The following is a 23223-nucleotide window of genomic DNA, read 5'->3' as shown; positions in this document are numbered from 1 at the left end:
AGATCTCACACCCGCCATCCCTAACACCCTCAAAACATAGGTTATTAAAGAAGACTTAACGATTTTCTAGATACTACTTTACCATATCTTGGGGGTAGGCTGAAATACGCACTTCCAGATCGTGAAATTGACTACATTGTCATTATGTCATGTGACGACGTGGAATATCAGAAGAGCGAATTGGAATTAGCGAAAGCCCTTGATATTTACTGTTGTGTTTTGCAAATAAACTTTAATTACCACTAGCTATTTTAAATAGTCTGTTATTATAAGAAAACGTGATATTCGTTTTCTAACTCGAAAGTTAAAGTACTTCTGACACTAAAGATGTAGTCTAAACCAACTTCAAAGTTTCCTTGCAAGGGAATAAGCGGAGATCTGATGCCTTTTTTTACCTTGCACTAACTTGATGTATCATATTTGAAGGAGAAAGTATTTGGAAATTTGTTTTATCCCATATTTTGGAACGTGACGAAAGTTTTAATAGAGGAAGAAAAGAGAAGATTTTTTTTTTGCTGGATGGATAAAGCAGGTTGATTTGCAGCTCTCGATAGAACATTATACTGGCTCCCCTTTTTGGTCCAAAAGTTGTATTCGAGTGTTCGTATTGAGCACTCGGTCAGCGGTTGTGATGGCAGTGTCACTGTAACGTCTGATTTCTTTGAGGTATCAATTTCATCGGTTTCGAAAACTCACCTTTCATTTGTAAAATTGTCATACCAACTGACAATACGACTCACATCGTAAGATCTCTAATATTGCTGCAATTTCGCTTATCATGTGAAAACAAGTTTGGTATCTGCCTTGCATGACCGTGTTTTCGTCATCGAAGCTTTCTGTGTCATTCACCACAACTCTCCACCTCGGTTGAGAAGTTTGTCAGCTTTATCTGTATCAATTTTTTTCCATATCCCCAGAATCGTTTTCAATACATCACAATTTGTTACCTCACGTTTCAATGGCGTTTTCTGTCGGTAATTTTCAGCTTCCAGACTTTCCTCTGTTTGAAGAGATGGGCGAAAGCCGGTCTGGTCAAACTTCTTCGTCAACTGCAATTCAAGATGACTCTACGCATAACGCTGCTGTTAAACCCATTCCAGACTCTCAAGATACGAAAGACGGAAGTAATTCTCTGTTCGAGACTTCGATCGAGCAACCATACTCACAAGATCACTATTCCGCCATCCAAGAAAATTTCTTTGCGTATAGTCCACCCCAGCCTGTCGAACATTCCGATCTTGTCCCTTCCGAAGGCCTTGAAGTACCCGGTTATCCTCAAGTTCGTTTTTACAGCAATCCTTCTCTTGGCGAATATTATCAGCTCGGCAACTCTATATTTAAACCGTTGAAGCAGTTTTACCCTCATACACTGCAACCAGTGGAGCCTGAGTATCAACCTGCTCACGCTTCGTTTCGGTACATGGACACTCCATACCCAACCTCTTTTTCCGAGTCTCCGCACACGTACAAGCTTAAGCCGATAAACGCGACACAAGATTCTCACACGCATAAAAAAGAAATCCAATATCCTCACCCGTCAACAGAAAAACAAACCTCCCACACCGATGAAGAAGATTTACCGCAACCTCACACACCAATCGAAACACCATCATCGCTCGCTCCCCATCATATACCAGTTACATCTGCAGAAGTCTCAGCTCAATACCACGCAGCCAACTCACCATACCGCAACCGCCCTCGCCAGATTCGAGATCTCTCCGGTTTCACCTCCCCAGATCCAGCATACATAAACTGTCAAGTCGGCGAACCATGTTACCCCGCCCCCCTCAAGATCCCCTATTGCGCAAAAACAACACAAGAGCTACTCACCCACATGCGAGACTGGCACAACATACACCCTAAGGAGGAGATGGCGGGCACATGTCGACGATGTAAATGTAAATGGTATTTCAACTGGGATCGCGAGCGTCATTATGAGTCTGAAGCGCATGTTGAGGCTGTGTGGAGGAAAGCTGCTGGACCGTCGATTTATTCTAAGGGAAAAGGAAAGGGGGTTAAAGGTGGAGGGGAGAGTGTGAGTGGTGGAGGGGTGTATATTCCTGGTCATGACTTTTTTGCGAGAGGGCCTGAGGGGTATAAGGAGAGAGAACAGGTGCAGAAGGAGAGGGAACATATAGAGAAGATGAGGAAGAGGATGACGATAGAGGCGGAGAATAGTGGGGGGAGGAAGCGAATTCGTGTATGATTGGAGTCGTGTGGTTTTCCTAACAGACTGTTGTTGTGGTGGTATGTTAGTAGAGCTCAAGAGAGGAGACTCTTTGTTTGTGTGTACGTTTTCCATACCAGGTAAAACCACATCGCATCATTTGATATGTTACATATCAGACGAAATGTGCTGGTTTGTTAGATAGGACCAAATGTTTTGTTTGTGTTAGAGGTGATTCTTTGTTAATGTAAATCTCTTTTAATTATCTATCCTATATCACATCACTAACATAGCAAATATTACACAAGGAATGCTGGTTTTTAAACTTCTCTTTGAGATTTCTTGACACTAGTAACTAGGCTGTTGGGTTCCCTTCTTGAGCTTTTCCGAAGCCTAAATTTATTAAAGATTAAGCCAACTGTTTCTTCTTAGTATATAGTATAAAACCCCCTCGAGTTTGAGCTTCCTGTTCTCAATCATAATATCAATCTGGATATCCAAAAGTATTCATAGAATCGACCTTCAAGTCTTTTACCTCAATTTAAACTAGTTTTATCCTTCAGAGCTTCAACAACTCTTTATAAAAACGCCATGTATCAACTAGAAGAAGGAAAATATGTTGATAATCCATTCCATGGTACCTCTGGTATCTCAATTAAGAAGCCAGGACCCTCCGGTGACGCTCTACATGAGGTCAAAAGGGGTCAAGATGTCGACATGAACCGGTTGCCCATGGCCTGGGACCCCACTGATGCGAACGTCCGTCGTTTGTTCGTATGCCCTTGCGAAGCCCAGTGTTCGACCGGTACCACAGAACGCAAATTCGCCTCCTGGGACAGGAAATACGTTATCGAGCACCTGGCGTTAAAACATTTGATTGAGGCGTTACCCGGAACCGGATAGGCATAGGACAGATTTCACAATGTGAAAAGTCACAGGAGTATTTTGTGTGGTGGCCCGAGCATGAGTTCACTGAGCGTAAGGAGAACAGCGGTCGCATAGTCGAAACTACATTTTCGATTACAATATTTGTCACGGGGTTTATCTTTGATATGTATTCTTGGGGTGCTGAAACTTTGAACTTTTCATAGGATGGGAGCTATAGGTCAGTCGTTAGGGATATTAGTTTCGTTGAGTTTGACCCATTTATTCGGGCTTGAGGTGCCATTTACATTCATTAAGATTTTTTCAAAAAGCGATACATATGTGCAACTCCCTTTACCAATAAATCGCATTCGTGAATGCAGTTATGTTGATGATTCGATGAATGGGCCTTTTGACGAACGGATTAGAAAACACATGTCGTGAAAAAATAAGCTGGTATGTTGGTTAACTCAAGATCAAAATTCATGTCGGGTCAGAGGTGACTGTGTGTTCGAGTTTCCCAGTTGGCGCAATACATCACGTTCTTGAGATAACACATGTGATGAAGGGTATACTGGCATGTGGGTAAAGTCAAGCCCAAAACTTTGGTTTGGTTATTGTTACAGCCTTTTCTTCGTTCACATATGTTACCATAATCTGAGCCATATCATATCCTTGAGACAACACACATCACACAAGGCATGTTGATGTGTGCACTTGTCTTCAAGTTACATTGATACTCATAACCAGGTTCTTGATTTTGCCTCTTGACGCAAATCTAAACCGAAAAATCCTGAGCACTTCAGTCATAGTATGCTCTTCATCCTGGAGGCTAGAGTATAAATACCTCACGAGCTCCAGATTCTTTTCCTCTTCCCTCAACAACAATCTGGATAAACACAAGCATCTTCAGAATCAAACAACAAATCTTGTCTTCTCTTCATCCTCTTTTCCAACACCGATCTCAATACCGATCTAAATATCCACAAACAGTCATTATAATCAAGTACCAAGTCTTCCATCTCAGTCACACACAGCTTAGTCTTCAGAGCTTCAATAAACTCTCTACCAAAACACCATGTCTCAACAAAGCGGAATATGGGGAAGAACCAATACTCACAACCCATTCGAAGTCGCCGGTGGGTTTGTAGTAATCAGGCAAAAACAATTCGGTAACAGTCTCTACATGGTGGAAAAGGATCAAGAAGTCGACATGAGAAACTTGCCCGCAATTCTGAATCCTACTATTGAGCGCCCTGGTCTGTATTACGTATGTCCTTGTAAAGATCAGTGTGGAATCCTCACAGGAGAAGGCAAATTTGCTTCAGACGAAAATACAGTCATCGAACACATGAAAGTCACCCATAATGTTAGACCGTTAGCCAGAACGGTATAGGACAATTTATCACGATGTGAAAAGCTACGTTGGGGTTTTGTGTGCTAGACCAAACATGCTGTCAATGAGCATTTGGATTGGAAAAGGTCACGTTATGCCTACTGGAAAATACATCAAATGTTGCCGAGGGGAATCATATTTGCGAAGTTGTCGGGCGCTGGTGTTTTGAGCTTTTTCATAGGACGGAGACATAGGTCGGTGTTAAGGGTATCAATTCGATGGTTTTTTCACCCAGTTATTTAGGATTTTAGCTTGAGATATTTCGTACTTCAGGGGCGGGTTTGTAAGATAGAGAGGCTTTATTCGGGCGTGGACATTAGACTGTTAGGAAACATATTTACAACGGAATTCAAGACTTTTATCATTAGAATGTTTCACAATTCTTCCTTGGTTCTACTAATTCCCAGTTGTTTTCAGGTTAAACCTTTGATGAAAATAAATCCTTACAAAAGACGGCATCTCCAAATGATAGATAGATAGAATAATTCGCATCTGCTAGATCTGCCAAGGAGGTGTGTCTTATTATTACATTTTTTAAAATTCATCAAACTGCGATGAATAATAAGCGAAGCCCTTCTCCTTTAAAATTCATAGATGCGCTTTACTCAGGCTTATTGTACTGTAAGATGGCTACCAAGAGTCATGGCGTACTATGACAGAACACTTCTTGCGCTCAGTAATACATACTACAAAGTGCATACTAACAACATGTGTACGCTTCAACAAGTTAAGATATAGTCATAAAAGTAGTACTACCATATGCGCGACTCACTAATCAAAATGCAGCCATAGCTACAGTCATTATTAGTCTTCTTAAATATTTTCTGAACGTCCGATTCTTCGAAACCTTAAGCTTGAGTCAAGCATCCTTTGTATTCTGCAGTATAAATACCTCTCGAGTTCGAGCTTCCCCTCTTCTTTATTAAGTTTCTTAGCCCCAATTTGAATATCTATCAACATCCTCAGAGTCAAAATCAAAACCAAAAACCAAAGATTCCAACTAAGCCAAAATCTCCGTAACTTTTGGGGCTTCAACGGAATACTCGAACAACATGTCTCAGCAGAGCGGAAACAATGATCCCAATCGAACCGGCGATACTAAAGGATACCTGAGCGCCGTGAAATCGGAAGATGCGAACCATCTAAGTATGGTCCAAAATTCTACCAAAGTCAACGTGTCAAGATTACCTGTTGTATGGGACCGTGGTATATCTACTGTTCAAAAGGTCTTTACATGTCCTGCTGAAAAGCCGTGCGGGTATAACACTGCCCAATACAAATTTGCATGTCTGCAGGAGGATGCAATACTTTCACATTTGGCCAGCAAACATTCTGTAACACCGGCTGATAAAGATAATGATCAGAGATTGAGAAATTGTGAACACAAAGGGTGTGCGTCGTCGTTTTATACTGAACAGGGATTGCAAGATCATAAGTGGAATGACGAACACTGATCATATGCTGGAAATCATACCACATCATGATCGATGGCAGCCATCCTTGCGACATATTGGGGGGGGGAATGGAGATATAGCTCGTTGTTACGGGAATCAGTTTGAAAAGTTTGTTACCTACTTATCTGGGCTTTTGGGTTCGGAGAATTTATACTTCAGGGACGGTTTCTTTTGGGTTCAGAAAGTTTTATACTTCAGGGACAGTTTGGTCAGACCGTTGATTTCCCATTTAGGGGATCTAGATATAGGTCAGTGTTAAGGGCGTTGGTCTCGCTCAGTTTGACCTCTCTATTTGAACGTTTGATCTGGGATATGTCATTCGTAGGGGCGTTTTTGTAAGATAGTCATTTTCTACTTGGGGGGTAGGCTGTTAGGAAACATGGTCAGGACGAACTTCGAGACTTTTTATCATGGCTATTCTTTCACATTGTTTCTTGGGTCCCGCCGAACCTCAACTACTTTTCAAGTGGGTGTTTTGAAAAATCAGAAACGTAATGTAACGCTCATGTCTTTAGTCACGTGTGGCAAAGCAACACTAATAAACATTCTAAATCAACAATATTTAGTGTTATAATACGTTTCTCGAGGAAGCTTTTAGCAGTTTAACATAAGTTGGAATTTTGTCTTTTGACAGTCCTTGTTTCATTCTTACTAAAATCACTTATCACTTAGAAGAATGGTATTTCATGTTTGTATACTTTATGACTAGATAACATTAAATTTGAGCCAAAGTTAACTAAGGTCATTTCCTCCTTCTAGATAAACCAATTTCCTAATTCTGAATCTATCGAGGAGGTGGATCTTACTCTAATAAACATTCATCAAAAAGGTGATTGGCATATGGCGAGGCGTTTTTTCGTAAAAAAAATTATAGAATATGAATTCCACCCAAAGCTTTCTAACTGTGAGAAATTGAATCTAAGATAACAGCTCCATTTCACTGGGAAAAAACTATTTCCATGGTTCAGTGACACATCTCATGAAAAGCATGCTAAAGCGTGCACTTTGTAATAATTCAAGATCAACTCACGACTAGGTTCTTTGTTTTTCTCATCGACTCCTTCAGTGGTGTCAAATGCCTCGGATTTGAGTCAATTAATTATATCTGTTTACTACGAGTCAATCATCGATTACTTCTCGAGCTTCCGCCGGATGTGTCACGAGAAGTATAAAGGCGTGTACACGATTCACGAAGCCATGGATATGTGCACAACTAGATTCTTTGTTTTGGTTCTTAACTCCTTTTAAGATGTCGGATTATTTGAACTTGACTCAAATGATTTGTTGAATTTACTACCAGTCACTGAGATAGAACACTTCCCGTGTTTTAGCGATACATGTCACAAGAAGCTCACTATCGTACACGTTTCATCAAATTAAGATAAACTCACAGGGTCGTCGTCTTTTTCTTGACTGTTTCCTGACCATCGGATTCCTCAAACCCTCGTACTTGAGTCAAGGAATTTTCCCCATTATGGAGTATAAATATCCTCGATCTTGGGCTTTCTTCTCATTTTCTTCATCTTCTTTCAACATCCATCCTTCGCATGCTAAGCAACTAAGCACAGCCAATAATTCAAGTTATTCTTACTTCTCCAAATTCTGCTCAAGTCTTAACGGAACTATCATGTCTCAACAAAGTGGACAACAAAGAAGCAGCCACGGAAGGAGTGGTGGAAGCCGTCGTGATGGAGGCCAATCATCTTCCAATAGCCAAGGAGGTGAAGGGGGACAAGGAGGTTACCCAGCTTCTGGATCAAGCAACCAACAACACGAGCAGATTTTCACATACCAAACTGCCAGATTACCAGGGCAACCGGTTCATGACATTTCGTCACTGCCACAGGGGTTACATACTACTGATGCAGGTGCGATAACTTACCTCAACGCTACGTCGGACCCCGTAGCTCTCCAAGCCTATAGACAGCAAGCGTCGAATCCACCCCCTCCGAATCCCAACTATTTGACTCCAAGTCAGTACCCTTATAGTGGTAGCTCTCAGGGAGCTAACCCTTTACCCTCGTCCAGTTCCGGTGGCTTCGGAATGTCCGCAGGCCAAGCTTCCAGCAGTCAACAACCATTGAACAGTGCCATCGCACCATCTGTCAAAGATGGCGAACCGTTCGACATGTCATTGTTACCTGTAACAGCAGATGGCGATGGCTTCATTTGTTTTGGATGTCCTTTGGAAGAAAAGTGTGGTAAAAAGAGGCATTTTACATATACGGAAATTGCGATGGTGAAGCATCTTCGAGAGAAGCATGGTATTGAACAGAAAAGGGTGTCTGAACCATTTGAATGTCCTCTTTCCAGCTGTGACTTTATGTGTTGGAGTCAACACGGTTTGAGTGTGCATACTCAGAGCAGCAAACACATATTGTCTACCGATTCGATTAAGAAATCACGAAGGTAGCGGAAGGTATCGAATATCAGGAAGGTTTCATTCCCGAAAAAAAATATTAGTGTGTTAGCGGCATAGTGGATTTCAGTCTCTATCAACGATATATGTGGGTGGTAGATTTTTCATTGAGTATTTGGAGTTTCTTTTTAGGATATCATCAAGATAAGAGTTGTCTGTGTACGATAGAGAATTTTACAATTTCGGGATAGAACTTTTGGAAGACATATTTAGAATCATATTACATACCTTTACCATAACCACTAACATTTCCCTATTTTGTCTCGTAAAACTCATATGGTCAAGGAGTTCCACACCCCATTCTTTATTGCGACAATTCCAGAAAATCTTTAAGAATATGCAAAAGAGTACTCCACTGCCATCATTGAAGTTGTCAAATTCACGATGCGTTCACTATAATTCATGTATCACTAAGGATGTGCGACTCGTTCGGTAGTTTGGTTTATGAATTTAATTTAGGTCGAACATAACACCTAAGCTTCTAAAGTGTCCGTCTCAACTAAGTCACTTTCTGAACATGAAAACATGTGTTGTCGAGCGCCGGACTCTCTCTACTGTGGAAGGTGATATTACCAAAGTGTCGAATCTATCCTAGCACACCCACGGGTATGACACAAATCTTTCGCTGTCCCAGTGATTAATGGTGGTAGATCCCGGAGAGTCTTGGCTCTAGTGAGTGTTTTAAATCAGAATCCTCGGTACCCAGACTCACTAATTTCATCCACACATGTTCGTGTGATGGGGAATCAAAATAAACTCTTATAGAACACATGTTCTAGATAATGTAATGTTGTTACGCGGACAAAATGAGTCTCGTTGCATACTAGGGGTCAAAGTATGAACTTACACATGTTCGTATGATTTAGCTAACAAAATGTGTTCTAGTGTAACATATGTCCAAACAATTCATGACTGCTTGAATACATATTATCGTTTGAATTCACAATCCGATTTTAGGTTTTCTCTATAAATACTCCCTTCTCCCTCCAAAAAGCGCTGAACTTCATCAAACCGCATCTGATCTCTCGTCGATACTCGAGGAACAGCACAGCATAACTCGTATCATAAACATCACAACTCATGTACCTTGGTCTGCTTGGTTTACTATTCTCTCCTAGACACACTTTTAAAAATTCATTTTTCCACCTAGCATATCAGGGACATCCAAAATGTCGGACAGACAAGGACATCGAGACGTGATTAGATATGATCCGATATTACACGGCGTAGAGCCTGGAGAGTATCTCTACGATAAATCCGTTATTGATAAGGGGGGTGGGTCTATCGGTCCTGTCACGGTGCAGAAAGCTCACGAACAACAGATGCACAGATCAAAGATCCATCTTCTCGAATCCGCTTTGATGAGTATTACTCTGACGACGACTGGTACCCGACTATGGACTCGCATTCTAGTGATTTCGAACAAAATGCTGGAGAATCTTCGAAAACACCGGCCAAAAGTGCGAACGATAATCGTGAATTCAACATGCAATATACAGAGCCACCCTTGAAAGATGGACCAGGGTTTGCGATCCTCAACGAGCACAACATATACGATACCGAGTTTCCGGACAATCATGATTACATGATATGCAACTATCCAGGTCCTTGCCGAAAAAATTCACCCAATTTCAAAGAGAAATACCGTACGAAAGATGACAAGAGGATGGTTCATCACTGGGTAAAGATACATGGCCAAAAGCCGCCTCCTGATGCACAAAAGAAGCCTTGCCCCTCGTGTGCTAGAACATTCTACCATGCCTGGCCACTGACCAAACATAAAGCTGCCAACGAATGTAAAAGGGGAGCACCACGCAAGGGACACTAGAAAGTGAGGGCTCGCCCTTGGTAAACCTAGAACGGCTGTGGGAATCGACCAACTGGCAACAAAATTATTCCGACACAAAAGTCAAAAGACATATCGAAAGCAAGAGACACAAAATTTAAAACAAACGAATGTTAAAACAGAACAGAATCATGTACAAATATCTTCTTCATCTATCAAACCGGGTTCTTGGGAAATAGGGATTTTCAAACTTAGATACCGACGAGAAATAGAATTCTATCCATCTCAATTTGATCCTCGCATGCATTTTGAAAACCTGTAAGTCTGTATACGAAAGTTGACTATTTCTCTGTTCGGTTCTTTCTCCACATTTCCAGGGCCTAGATCGGTCCTTCCGTCGATGCTCTGGTTCACTTCCAATATTCACTTCTCACGATTATGAAAGCAAGCTACACTCGAGTCAATATCCCCGATAAATCATTATATAGATCGGTGTGGTTAATGAGAGGGAATGACCATTCATGAAGTTCACGATAGTCAGAAAGCTAGGAATGTAGCAAACGCGAAGGACCAAAAGGGACTCGATCAAGATGTCATTGGCATGTGTCCAAATACTAAGAGTGGCTTGCATATACAAATGACAAGAACAGAAAATTTATTTATGTGTAATAACCAAGGTGAGACGATATCGTTTCAGCTGCTGAGTTGACTTAATTGTTCCTCGGTCTAAGAATTTGCTATAGAGAAGGATGAAGTACGGATGCGAGCTGCATAACGAATAAAGCCGTGTTGAAATTTTCATTTATTTTCACTACAAAATCATAAAGTGCAACTGACAGAGATTGGAAGAAGCATACCAACAAATCGAGTGAAGATTCTTGACGTAAATTCTGCGCACGGGATTGTTAAAATACCTATTATACCTACATGTAAATAATATACATATCTACGCTAACTGCCGCATTGCTTCTGGGTGATGTGCTGCAACAGCGGCCGCCAACTACGTCAAACAATTCTCGCCAACACAGTTGTTGGAAATGCGCCGCTGGCCAACAGGCCAACAAATACTAAGTACTACGAAGTACCCCTCATCAACTCTCATTTTCTCAAAACTCGTCCACATTTTTTTCTAAGTTGTCTCGATTCTCCATTGCAAAGTTCAGATAAACTAAAACGACACCATGGCTGGTGATTCAACCGTCACCCTCATTACTGGGCCTAACAGAGGTAAGTTCCACCTCTGAGACAGATTTTCCTAGCTAAATAGACATTGCTCCCAGGTATCGGTCGCGGCATGCTAGAAACCCTTCTCACCCGTCCAAATAACACCCTCATCGCCGCAGTCCGCGACCCAACATCTATCATATCTCAAACCCTCAAAGACCTCCCCCGAGCAGCAGGAACCTCAATCCACCTAATCAAAATCGACTGCTCCATTCCCACCGACCCAGCCGCAGCCATCGAAACCCTAAAAGCCGTTGGCATCTCCCACATCGACACCGTCATCGCCAACGCCGCCATGGGCGACACCGGCGAGTCCGTCCTCAACACCTCCCCTGACGACGTCCGCCGCACCTTCGACACCAACCTCATCGGCGTCCTCGCCCTCTTCCAAGCCGTCGAACCACTGCTCCGGGCCTCTGAGAGTGGAAACCCGAAATTCATCGCCCTCAGCTCGAATCTAGGAAGTATCGGTCTAGCACCCTACATCCCCGGTCCTTGGTTCTGCTACGGCGTCACGAAAGCAGCATTGAACTACATGATGAGGCGCGTGCATGTCGAGAACGACTGGTTGACAGCGGTGTCTTTGCAACCGGGGTGGGTACAGACTGAGATGGGGAAGTTTGCTGCGAAGGCTATTGGGATGGAGGATGCGCCGATGAAGTTGGAGGATAGTGTGAGGGGATGTTTGAAGGTTATTGATGGTGCGTCGCGGGAGAAGTGGGCTGGTGAATTTGTTGATAGTGAGGAGAAGGTTGTTTTGTGGTAGAGAGTGAGGATTGAGGTCGGAGTAATAGAGCTTGAAGTTACTTTTTTTACCAAAAATTAGGGAGCAAATCCAGGAGTCCTGCAAATACGTTGCCCAGCGCTTTTAATCGAATTCATCGCACTAACACAAGTTAGGACCTTAAAGTTGTCTGGAAGATAGCGTAGGATGATTAAACCTGTCATGAAAGCTTGCAGAAAAGGGTCGGCAGTTAGCGAATAGAGATCGTGCTCAAAAGGGGGGCAATATCAGGCGCCAAAACGTGTTTGCATCGTCACGTGCGTGACTTATCTCAATGCTTCTTATCAACCAAACTAATGGGCATCTTCAATTGTTGCATTGTCACTAACCAAAGCCTTTATCGTATTCCCTATCTCTCCACATGGATAATGGAACTCACGTGGGGTTGACGCCAAACAAAGGATCGAGAAAGAACAGCAATGGACTGTGCACTGACAATTGCTGAACAGAACAAGAGACAACAGCAGATGACATAGTAGCATAAAAATGGCCTTGCAATCTAATAGAATTATTAGTCTCATCACCCAAATTGAGTGCTTGTCTCAAAAAAAGTGAAACATCAACTTGCTTAACATGTTCAGAGGTCCTGTTGACAAGAAGCACCTCATCATGACTCTCAAATCTCCCCTCAATTTCATCCGACGCAAGCAACACAGCATCAATTTAAAATCCTTGGCCGTCTCAATCCGCCAAAAATTCAGCAATAACAACAACAATTATGACACAGATTCCACGTCCTCCAGCGATTCCGACTCCTTCCCCATGGAACAGTTCGGCTCACCTATGTCCCGTGAAGTCGTACTCAGCTTCTTCAAAAGCCCCGGTGCAGAATTTCCGTTCGCAGCGTATAATGTGGCATTCAGTCGACTGACACTGTATTGTCCGTTTGGGCTCCAGGGTAGAGGGATTTGTGGGTCCAGCTTTAGCAATGGTCCGTATTCAGCTGAGTATGAATGGGAGATGTTGCAGCATATTAAGGATACGCATGGTGTTGATGTGTGCGGTTTAGATGAGGACAACGAGTGGCTATGTAGTCCTTCGAGTTGTGCGAAGTGTAGGTACCTGACTCGGATTCCGACTTTGTTGCAGCGCCATACTAGTAAATGTACGGGTCGTCGGGAGGTACAATGGGTTTGATGAAATTTGGTCACTAGCTTTGTTAAACTTGCGGACTTTAACGCAAAGCTAACCATGGATCTTCTCGTTGCTGGCGGTCTTATTGATCAGCGAATGGAAGAATCACCTTCGCCTAAATGATATCGATTAGTCAACTAGAGCTAGAAAGGAAATAAACACATTCCCCATGCAAACGTCTTTCCACGTTTCAATCCGCTTTCTTAAATTTGGTTTAAACACAAATAGCCGTCACTAGATGACCTGATCATTTCTTGAAGTACTTTGACATATCCTCATCCAATATATACGTAGCCTAGTCTAATATTAGTGCCAAGTTCCCTCGATAATAACGAAATACTCACAGCCCTATATGCCTGTCTACCTTCTCCGCCCTGAGTAATTCTTCTACACATGTCAAAAAACCTGTCTCGCTCCTCCAAAACCTCATTGTCCCATAATCTTCGAAAATTGGCGCGCGACATCGGATCGATAATTTCTCTCCACTTTCGAATACGAACTTCGCTCCATTTATCGAGAATAGAATCGTCCGCATGTCTTTCGTGAATGGCGAGTAAGCAATCGAAAAGCGAAGATATGTCTGCTATCCCGCCTGTGAGACCAAGGCCACCAAAAGGATTGCAAAGATGGGCTGCGTCAGCCGCCAGAAGTACTCGTCCGACTCTCATACTTGGAACACATCGCTGATGTAACTTGTATGGACTAATGTTTGCGATTTTGTAGTCCTCCGGTTTTGGTTTCCCAGGAAGTATCTCGGCAAATCTTTGAGCGTTACGCTCCAAATACTCTTCGTTCGTCAGACCTGGAATGTCGCCGTACGTGACTCTCCATAATCCATCGAGAGTGATCTTGGCGGCGAGGTACCAGTTTTGAGGGTGCAGTATAAATTGAGAGTCCCAGTAGCCAAATTTGTGGAAATCGTAGTATATCTAATAACCAGGTCAGCTACTTTCAAAGCATGGTAAGAAATACGCAATACATTTGTCGCGATGATTTGGCTACGAAGAGTCTCTCCTTGAAACTCATCCCCATACAGAGATTTCCTGACTAGACTGTTTGCACCGTCACAGCCAATCACGAAGTCGGCTTCCAATGTCACGACGCCTTTATCAGTTTCTACTATGACTTTTGCCTGCTTATCGTCTTGTTCAATATCGATAACCCTGTGGTTGAACCTGATCTCGGAGGAGTGTGGTCTTTGAAGATTTCGCGAAAGAATCGCAATTAGCTTGTCGAGAGGTAGACATACCATCGCATCCTCATAACTCGGGTCTGGACTGATTCCAGCAAGTATACCACCCTCTGGTGTTCGCCAGCAGACCCCTTGTGGCATGTAACCTGCTTCTTGCACCTCTTTTAGAAGTCCACATCGTCTCAACTCACGAACTGTGGAAGGAGCGTAATGCGCAGCTCGAGGATTAGTATCGAGTTCGGCCGATTGTTCGAGGAGCAGAACATGAATGCCGGCTTTTGCGAGAAGAATACCAAGAATCAATCCTGAAGGACCCGCGCCAACAATGATTACCTATACAGCTGTTAATCTAGCGTGCGTAATGGATTTGAATGAGTTTGTGCAGTCATACCTGTTTGAGTCCTGTGTTCTGGGCCATGCTTTAATTCTTGTACCTCTCAGGGTAGTGGTAACATCAATGATTAACAGTACTTGGAGGATGAGAAATATAGAGGTCAATGTGGGGTTTCAACCTCTCTGCAACCTCATAACTCAGTGGGGTGTGGCATTTATCCATTGCATCTTGGAAACTCGCTGCTCATGTCCCACTTCAATGATCGGAATATGGAGCAAGTAGTGAAGAACTAACAACTTAAAAGCAGAAAAAGGCGCCATAGCTTTTTTTGTTAAAATGAAAAAATGCAAAGATAGGAAGAAAGCCGGAAGCAGTAGGCTTGAGAAAAAATACCGTCGTAGCAACATGGCCTTGAGTTTCTCTGTATGAAGGTGGCCATCGGTCAGGTACCAGGCCGGGTCTGGTTTCTGGCCGTCTCAAAATACCTAGGTAATTTGCGAGTAACATAGAGTTGGTGTAATCGCCGGCTCAGTGAAGAAATCTCGACACCCATTTACTTTTGCTGGTTTTGCAAGCCGCTGCATCAGTTCGTGGACAATTGCGAGAGTGTTAGTGAGTGGAATCTAGAGGTCCCAACGCTCTGAACGCATGAAGAATAACTCAATTAGTTACATAAGAAACTGTCAAGGCTCGAAGGAAAATGTTGTAGAAGTTCAAGCTTTGTCGAGCAAACGACGGAGTCCAGATGGGAGAACCAGGGTCTCCAAGCCTATACTACTTTGGGACTAGAGATAATACGGCAGCCGAGGATGTTTTCTTCAGGCTGAAATGGAAGCGGGCCCTCTTCTCCTCACTATCATACCCATTACCAATACATCATTATTCTTTGATATTAAGGTACCAGATTATTGAAACCCCCAGTTGATGCATCTCGTTTCCCCAGCGCTGGAAAAACTTTTTCGCATCTTTTATCCTTTTGTTTCTCCGGGTTTCTGGTGTCGATTTTCTATGATCCGAACCAAGGTTCTGCGTACTTCGTCCACGGTTCCCTTTCTATCCCATGGAGGATTTGCTATTCCCTCTTCTAGCATCCCGAGACTCTCAACAAACTCGTATTTACTACAGTACTCGCTGGCGTTAGTGAGTGACAACTGACGGGAGTGCCGTGCCATACTAAGTCTCGCCGAAGACTAGCTTCCATGTACGGCGACGGATGAAGCTTAATCATGGAGAAGCTTAGATCAAACCCCGACATCTTCCCTGATCTGGGCTAGCCACGTTTACTCGCAGTGCCTTCAAGCATGCATATGCCTACTCTTTTGACGTCGACGTACCTGAATATGCGCGGGGTAGATTGTGGTAAAGTCAATCGGTCGCCTCCCCTCATCCGTACACGAATGGTAGTGCCATTCCGGGAGATTTCCCTGCCTTGTGTTCCTCTCTTGCGGAGCTAGCTCCCAGGTCCTCTTAAGGATAAGATGGCCAACATCCCTTTGCAACTTTGTGTTGAGGTTCTCTTGTACATTGTCATTTGTTATTTAGCGTTTGGCTGAATTGACTGCACAGATAAAGCACCTTCAAAATGCATTTGGCAGCGTTCTTAGTACTAGGAAGCACTTCAACTGTGCTTGCAAATTCCCAACATTGGCCGTCTTGGAACAAGCCTAGCCCACCACACCACGGCAGCAAATCTTGGATACCAAACTTCAAGAACTTGGTTGCTTTTGGAGACAGGTCAGCATCTAGTTCAATCATTAAAGAAAAAACTCCCGCTAAAACCATACAGTTATACCGACGAATCTCGACTAAGTTGGTTTTTTGGCCACAATGGTACTGGTCCACCTGCAGGAACTCTGACGCCTTTCAGTAATAATACTGCTGGAGGTGGTGTGACTTGGGATCGATGGGTTTCCGAATATTCTGGTGCTGCGCTTTATGATTACGCCGTTGCTGGGGCCGTTTGTGACAACAACATCATATATAGATATCTCGCTGGCATCAATGGGCCGTTTCCCGATGTGGTGTACGAGGTCAACTCGTTTGTTGCAGACACAAAATTCGTCAATGCTACCACTAACACCAACACACTATACACGAACCGGAAATCTGACAACACGGTTTACTCAATGTGGATTGGAACGAACGATCTTGGGAACGGTGCTTTCTTGACCGACAGCTCTTTGAATGACACCACCATTCCCGATTACGTGGACTGTATTTTCAAGCGATTCGACACGCTTTACAAAAATGGAGCGAGATACTTCGTGCTTATGAATACTGCTCCTTTAGAACTATCACCTTTGTATGGTCTGCCAGGAAAAGGTGGGCTGGCAGCCAGTCACTATTGGCCAGATAAGGTGAGTCGTGATATATCCACGCTGTAGATCTGTTGGGTATTAACACAATTCTAGCCTGCCAACATCACAGAAGTTTCATACAAAATGAAGGAATACACACAACTCGTTAATGACATCTACGCCTACCGAACACCTTACGAGTTGTTAGTCGCAAAGCGTTACCCGGGAGCTTCGATTGCAGTTATGGATATGAACAGTTTCATGTCGGATGTCTATTACAACCCAGCACCATATCTCTCCTCGCCTGCAAACGTCACTGGCCAGTACTACCTCTGCGACGTTGCTACTGGATCGCAGTGCACCAGCTCCAATACCACGCTAGACCATTTCTTTTGGTACGACGAATTGCATCCTTCTGAGCAGGTGGACAAAGCCATCGCAAAGGAGTTTATAAATGTAGTGAAAGGGACTTCGAAGTACGCCACATATTGGTGAGTGGATTGGAGGGTGGTTGGAAAGATACATGGAGAGCTTGTATATATGATCTTGAACATATCGATCTGGTGTGAAATTGTACACTAATAGGCTCCGAACATCGCCTATAACATTCATGCATCTGAATCATTGATGTAACCTTACTTAATACTCTTTTCTATCCCGGACCTCTATTGCATGAGCATGGTCCCCTTACCATTGTACCACCTGCTCACGAGCATAACCGAGTGCTAATACAATTGAACTGACGACTGCTACGCGCCTTTGATCTGGAGATTCTCGATATCTGATCTGATGGTTGATTCACTTGATGCGTGTTTTGGCTTCTGGTATTACATTAGCGCACGTCACCCAAAGCACTAGAACTGTCTAAAGCTTCGACACAGAAGCTAGAACAGACGAAGAATTATCATACTCTCCCTCTGAACGCATCCTCTTGTCATATCAGCAGTCAGTGGTACGGTGATTCGGAGAAATGTCGTGCATGTTTCCTCCCACCCTGCAGAGGTTGTCGTTTGTACGTGGGGCGCCAACGAATCGCCAGCCGTAGACCGAGGTTTTTGCCATGCTGACCCTGCTTGGCGAAGCTACTTTGCTGCATGATTTCTTGATGTTTCTCCATGATCCTCTGTGAAGCCATACACACAACGCAACCTCCACCACAACACCGTTCGTTTGGCAAATTCCGACCAGGCTGGAGCTCGTCGACGGGTAGAGAAGCAGATACCCCTGGATCTACGCCGGGCCCTCAGTACCCTGGTCTGCTGCCTCGCGCATCTGCACACCTTTCCACGACCGTCGCGCAACCCCAAGCCAACCTATCCAACGCCTGATCACCACCCATCTCAGCTGCTCGACGGGACTCACACGTTCGCGTTGCGCTGTGTGTGTACGAGCCATGCCTGGCAGGGTCCTGTCGCCGCGATCTTAAGCCATGTACGCTCCAACATATGGGTACTCGCCGGGCAATCCGTCTGCCTCCCAGCAGTTCCAGAATGGCAGCTCGCAGCAGCAGCCGTCTCCTCTCCCTCCCTCGCATAACCCGCAGCAACACCAGCAGCATCAGCAACACCAACAACAGCCGCCCGCTCACCCCCACCTCCAGCAGCAGCACTCCTCCCATCAGCAACAACCTCCGGGCCAGCAGCCTCAGCACATGATGTATAACGCTCCAGCTCCCTCGCAGTATCAACAGCCCATCGGCGGCATTCATCAGTCGCCCTACGCCGCGTCTGGTCCGAGCATGGGTGGAAATGCAGGCGGGATGGGCATGATGCAGAACAACGGTATGGCGCATATGGCTGGTTCCCATGGTAGGTTGCACACCATAGCAGATCTCTTATTCCGACGACGAGTCTTGTGCGTAGATTGCGAGTGCCTGCGAAGTATCTGCCAGTGTGCGCTCTTCACTGCCGTGGTTGTCCTCTCCAGCCTCAATACCGTGACTGGTGACGAGCAGATCGCGCCTGCACCTACTCCAGTCCTCCAAATCAGTGGCCGTCATTCAAGATCAGCACTCTGCCTCCCGGTGCTGCCGCTTCGAGCAGGAGCCCGTCAGCAAGCTCCTCAAGAGTGCTACTGGACAGCATGTCGAGCATTCCTCTATGTCTTTCTACCTAATCCCTGGTTTTTCATATACTTGGGTCTAGCAAGCACAGCTGACATGACTTTTCTAAGCAGTACCAACATATCAGACACCCTACTCCAGCTCGCCCTACGGAGCTAGCATACCTACCTCCTCTCCCTCCAATATGCTACCCAATTATATGACGAGCACTTCTGGCGCGCCATCTTTTCCAATGGCTACTTCAAATATGAACATGAATCCGCAACAGCAGCATCAAGCTCAGCGCATGCAACCTCCTCCCAATGCCTCGACCCCCACACCTGGCGCAAGAGCCTCACCCTTTCCTGGCATGCCTATCAATACTCCTCCAAACGCATCGTCCGCCCAGTCGCAGTTTTCCACGCCTCAGAGCCAACCGCAACCACTCTTACAGACTCCGAATAATCAACAGAATCAGGGTGGAGGTCATGGAGGTACAATATTAACACCACAAACACCCAACTTCCCTCCAGGTTCGCAAAGCGCAAATGCGACCAACAACCCCGCCTCACCGTTAAGTCCAGGTTCACAGTCTAAAGAGAAGGAGCGGGTCTCAATATTGCTGGATATCAATACGGAATTATTGATGGAAGTTATTCATCTGAAGACTTTACAAAAGGACACAGGCGCCCCGGAAGCGGGTGCGGATAAGGAAAAGGTACAGAAGCTAAAAGTTGAATTGACTCAGGAATACCTAGAGTGAGTAACCCCTCAGTGAGACGAGAACACTACTGACTTCACGATGGGTGCATGAAACGTCTCCAGTCGAACCTGGCTTATCTTGCCGCGATTGCGGACCGATCACATAAACCATCCTCTCAGATACCCGCGCATCCTGCGATGATGCTTCCACCCCCAATAAAACTACGAGCAACAAGTAGTATTCCGACCAGTTCACCGAGCTCCGAGGACAAGGAGGAAGCGGCGGATGCCAAGAAGTCAGAGACTAATGCAGAACGCATTGAGTCACTGAAAGATTACTATAAGCAATTGCAGGCTCTGTTTCCAGGTGTAGATCCAAATAAGGAACCCCCTATACCGCAGCCAAATCCAGCTGCTAGGATGCAAGCTCAACAGATGGGGGCACAGCAGCAGATAGCAGGCCAGCAAAACCCGCAAGCAGGTAAACAGCCGCAGATGCCAGGCCAAACCCAAGGTCCCGACCTCAATCCACAACAACAAAAAATGCAACAAGAGATGTTACGGCAGAAGATGATGCAACAACAGCACACTCAGAATCAAATAGCGCAGGGGATGCAAGGGATGAATTCTCAACCTTCTCAAAATCGGTAATTTACACCAGGGCGTTCTTGGCATGTTATATATCCGACAAATTTCTGTCTGGGAGTAGGGCTTTGGTGTTTTTTAGTGGTTTTGGACAAAAGTAGAGGGGCATTCTTGGCGACTGGCGCTGTTGAGATGATTGTGGGATTTGGTGGGGATTTTGTATAATCTGGGTTGGTGCTAAATAAGTGGCTGCGTGGCGAATGAATGAGGTGGGATGGGTGAATGAATATATTGATGATGTGTAAGAATTATATGGTCTTTGAGGATACACCTGTGATGTAAAACTTCTAAACTCTCCGATAACCTTACTGATAATAGCAATTCCCTCTTACCAAACTGTTCAATAGCACGTGAAGATAAAATCCCTAGTAACCACGGTGTCTGAGAGGATTGTGTCGTTAGGTCCAAGTAGGGGGGCTAAGCGAGGTATATGTAGGTGAAAGTCTTTCGTATTTAGAGGATATTAAAGCCTAGAAATTTGTGTTGTTCTATAAGCTAGTACCGTTATAAAGATAGAACATGAAGATAATAAGATTTCTGATATTTGAATATAGTATAATCGAGACTAATCTGAAAGTAGAAATATACTTTAAAGTCCACTTTGTCAAATTTTACACTAGCCGTCGACTCGAGTGCCTAAATAAATAATATTAGGGTTCAGAGAGTAAAAGTAAACTAGTAGACGGGTAAGTATAGATACTTTCGAGTCTTCTGATAAAATGTGTACATTTGAAAACGTTGCGATTACTTCCACCAGAATGAGGTGTACGTGTCTCATCGCCTATGGCTGTGGTGGTCGGCTGCGGTTAGTATGTGTTGGGCAACTTAGGTATAAACAAACTCGGGGCGAGTGCTTGGGCTTTAAATTAAAATAATGGGGCAGTTCATGATACGTAGATTGTAATCAACTTTTAGGTGACTGGGAAACAAGCTGTTTGAGAGGTAAGAGCTAGGGGATAACTTGTATCGGGCGTGTTTTTGGATTCAGATGTGATCGTGTGATAACAGAACACGTCTGAGACAGTTGGGAGAGCTTGAGGGGATAATGGGGTCAAGGAAGTTGGAATTTGGAGCTCAGATGAGTGCTTGTGGGTGGTGAGTATGTCTTTAGAGGTTTTTATGAAAAGTGTGAGGTGTGATATTGTTGAGAAGAGGAAGAAGTTGCTCACAGAGTTGTAAGAGTGTTGCCGATGTGATGCAACTGATAGTTGGGTGTAGAAGGGCTTGAATTTTCGAGGTTTTTGAAAGCTACGTAGTGACTATTTTGACTCTTCGAGATCACCACAATGAGACCTGCTTGGTTACAAGAACTCAGTCATGAATAGATCGTAGTAGGGAAAGGGATCCCGATCGAAGATTCAAACGGCACTCGGTAGATCATGAGCGTCGAAACTAGTTAACTCACCGGTCTAGGTGGTATTGGCTTTGTGGTAGGCCACTCATATCCGGACTAATATGCTTTGTAAGACTTTATTTGGCTGGGAATTTGCTTCAAATGCTGCTTCAAATTCACACAAAGCGCGATGAATGAATAGAAATGCAATAAAATAGTTGGAAAACCTCTAGTTTGTGAGTGATAACCTAAATAGCACATGAAAGAATCTTGAAACCCTTTGACTAGATAGTCCCAGGGATATCTTTTGACGGTTATGAGTGTTGAAGCAGGCCAGATCTTGAACTATAAATACCAGTCTTCATCCTTCCTCTCCTCTATTTCTTTTCTCATCTATCAACCAAATACCATTCACCCAAATAAGATTTCAGATTCTTTCCTCATTTCTCAAGCTCGCCTAAAACCAAATACTCCCGAAGTACTATCATATCACCTACATCAGGAACATCCTCCTCGATAACCATGTCCACCCAAAACTCCGCTCTTAAAAGCCCTACCAAACGCGGAAGAGAGGACGAGGAATCCGGTCCTTCTCAAAAACCCTCAAGAAACATTTCCTGGAACCAAGATGTCAGCCAAGGACAAAGCAGCGTTGGTGCCGAAAGCCAATCCCTCTTCTCGGCCGAACAACCGACAAATCGTATCATTACAGGTGAAGGTACACCGGTTTCAATTCAGGAGGCCACACTGTGGTTCGGAAGAAACAACACCAAATACTGGGACACGTTTAAAGAGAAAGACGGTCCCTTGTCGTTGATTTGTCCTTTTGGTCCTATGGATGGAGGTAGCTGCGGGCCTGGTCTCAAACACAATGAATCATATACGTGCGAGCATGAAGATCATATGCTCATTCATGTCGAAAGCGCGCATGCGTGCAAAGTGTATGCTATACCGGGTCTGGAGCCGTATAAGTGCAATGACTGTGGACGGGAGTGTATGATTGATGTTACGTTGAGAAGACATTTGTTTTGTAAGGGCAGATGAAGGGTTCTACTAAGTGATGTTTTTGATAGTCTGGAGGCATATTAGGGGCTTTGAAATGCGTGTTTGCTATCATGGTGTTTGCAGGTGTGCGGTTGAGGATTTGGAGGATGTATATTCGATTTTCATTTTGTTTGAGGCAAGGTGCTATTGTGTAAAACTGTGAAGTGCATTTTTGCGAGCGATGGAGTTTATATGTATAGGTAGAAATTAGGTAGAAGACAACTGAGAACAGCGTGAGTTTAGTACGATGGGTTTACATCGGTGCAAGAACCATAGTATGTAAGAAACAAAGATTTCAGTAATTTGAACACAGGTTTGGGGATTCGTCTGCTAGAGATTCCGAATTTAGCCAGTTGAAAGGAGATACACAACACTAGTAAGTACTTCACATCAGGCTTGGGAGGCTC

At 44.2% G+C, this 23223-nt stretch overlaps 11 protein-coding genes across 11 annotated transcripts; 10 read left to right on the top strand and 1 right to left on the bottom strand.

Annotated features, from left to right (window-relative positions):
- Positions 1–958: 958 nt before the first annotated feature.
- GLAREA_04076 (uncharacterized protein) lies at positions 959–2206 on the top strand (the record flags this gene model as incomplete). The annotated part of the gene is made up of 1 exon (XM_008084329.1): positions 959–2206. One exon carries the CDS (start codon positions 959–961, stop codon positions 2204–2206), a length of 1248 nt encoding a protein of 415 aa, XP_008082520.1.
- Positions 2207–2758: 552 nt separating this feature from the next.
- GLAREA_04075 (uncharacterized protein) lies at positions 2759–3070 on the top strand (the record flags this gene model as incomplete). Its single annotated transcript, XM_008084328.1, has 1 exon — positions 2759–3070. The coding sequence occupies one exon, from the start codon at positions 2759–2761 to the stop codon at positions 3068–3070; it is 312 nt and encodes a 103-aa protein (XP_008082519.1).
- A 1039-nt stretch (positions 3071–4109) lies between these two features.
- GLAREA_04074 (uncharacterized protein) lies at positions 4110–4427 on the top strand (the record flags this gene model as incomplete). Its single annotated transcript, XM_008084327.1, has 1 exon — positions 4110–4427. The coding sequence occupies one exon, from the start codon at positions 4110–4112 to the stop codon at positions 4425–4427; it is 318 nt and encodes a 105-aa protein (XP_008082518.1).
- A 1052-nt stretch (positions 4428–5479) lies between these two features.
- Positions 5480–5881, top strand: GLAREA_04073 (uncharacterized protein; the record flags this gene model as incomplete). The annotated part of the gene is made up of 1 exon (XM_008084326.1): positions 5480–5881. One exon carries the CDS (start codon positions 5480–5482, stop codon positions 5879–5881), a length of 402 nt encoding a protein of 133 aa, XP_008082517.1.
- A 1627-nt stretch (positions 5882–7508) lies between these two features.
- Positions 7509–8294, top strand: GLAREA_04072 (uncharacterized protein; the record flags this gene model as incomplete). Its single annotated transcript, XM_008084325.1, has 1 exon — positions 7509–8294. The coding sequence occupies one exon, from the start codon at positions 7509–7511 to the stop codon at positions 8292–8294; it is 786 nt and encodes a 261-aa protein (XP_008082516.1).
- Positions 8295–9469: 1175 nt separating this feature from the next.
- GLAREA_04071 (uncharacterized protein) lies at positions 9470–10128 on the top strand (the record flags this gene model as incomplete). Its single annotated transcript, XM_008084324.1, has 2 exons — positions 9470–9575; positions 9623–10128. 2 exons carry the CDS (start codon positions 9470–9472, stop codon positions 10126–10128), a joined length of 612 nt encoding a protein of 203 aa, XP_008082515.1.
- Positions 10129–11267: 1139 nt separating this feature from the next.
- GLAREA_04070 (NAD(P)-binding Rossmann-fold containing protein) lies at positions 11268–12076 on the top strand (the record flags this gene model as incomplete). The annotated part of the gene is made up of 2 exons (XM_008084323.1): positions 11268–11313; positions 11367–12076. The coding sequence occupies 2 exons, from the start codon at positions 11268–11270 to the stop codon at positions 12074–12076; spliced, it is 756 nt and encodes a 251-aa protein (XP_008082514.1).
- Positions 12077–13475: 1399 nt separating this feature from the next.
- GLAREA_04069 (FAD/NAD(P)-binding protein) lies at positions 13476–14838 on the bottom strand (the record flags this gene model as incomplete). Its single annotated transcript, XM_008084322.1, has 4 exons — positions 13476–13523; positions 13573–14157; positions 14208–14753; positions 14812–14838. The coding sequence occupies 4 exons, from the start codon at positions 14836–14838 to the stop codon at positions 13476–13478; spliced, it is 1206 nt and encodes a 401-aa protein (XP_008082513.1).
- A 1498-nt stretch (positions 14839–16336) lies between these two features.
- On the top strand, positions 16337–17546 carry GLAREA_04068 (SGNH hydrolase; the record flags this gene model as incomplete). Its single annotated transcript, XM_008084321.1, has 3 exons — positions 16337–16488; positions 16541–17111; positions 17166–17546. 3 exons carry the CDS (start codon positions 16337–16339, stop codon positions 17544–17546), a joined length of 1104 nt encoding a protein of 367 aa, XP_008082512.1.
- A 934-nt stretch (positions 17547–18480) lies between these two features.
- On the top strand, positions 18481–20445 carry GLAREA_04067 (uncharacterized protein; the record flags this gene model as incomplete). Its single annotated transcript, XM_008084320.1, has 3 exons — positions 18481–18859; positions 19227–19810; positions 19918–20445. The coding sequence occupies 3 exons, from the start codon at positions 18481–18483 to the stop codon at positions 20443–20445; spliced, it is 1491 nt and encodes a 496-aa protein (XP_008082511.1).
- Positions 20446–22294: 1849 nt separating this feature from the next.
- GLAREA_04066 (uncharacterized protein) lies at positions 22295–22816 on the top strand (the record flags this gene model as incomplete). The annotated part of the gene is made up of 1 exon (XM_008084319.1): positions 22295–22816. The coding sequence occupies one exon, from the start codon at positions 22295–22297 to the stop codon at positions 22814–22816; it is 522 nt and encodes a 173-aa protein (XP_008082510.1).
- Between the last annotated feature and the right edge of the window lie 407 nt (positions 22817–23223).

Source organism: Glarea lozoyensis (genome assembly GCF_000409485.1).
Source record: "Glarea lozoyensis ATCC 20868 chromosome Unknown GLAREA2, whole genome shotgun sequence".
NCBI lineage: Eukaryota > Fungi > Ascomycota > Leotiomycetes > Helotiales > Helotiaceae > Glarea > Glarea lozoyensis.
Note: the sequence above shows the minus strand (reverse complement) of the source record. Positions and strands in the feature narration are given on the sequence as shown.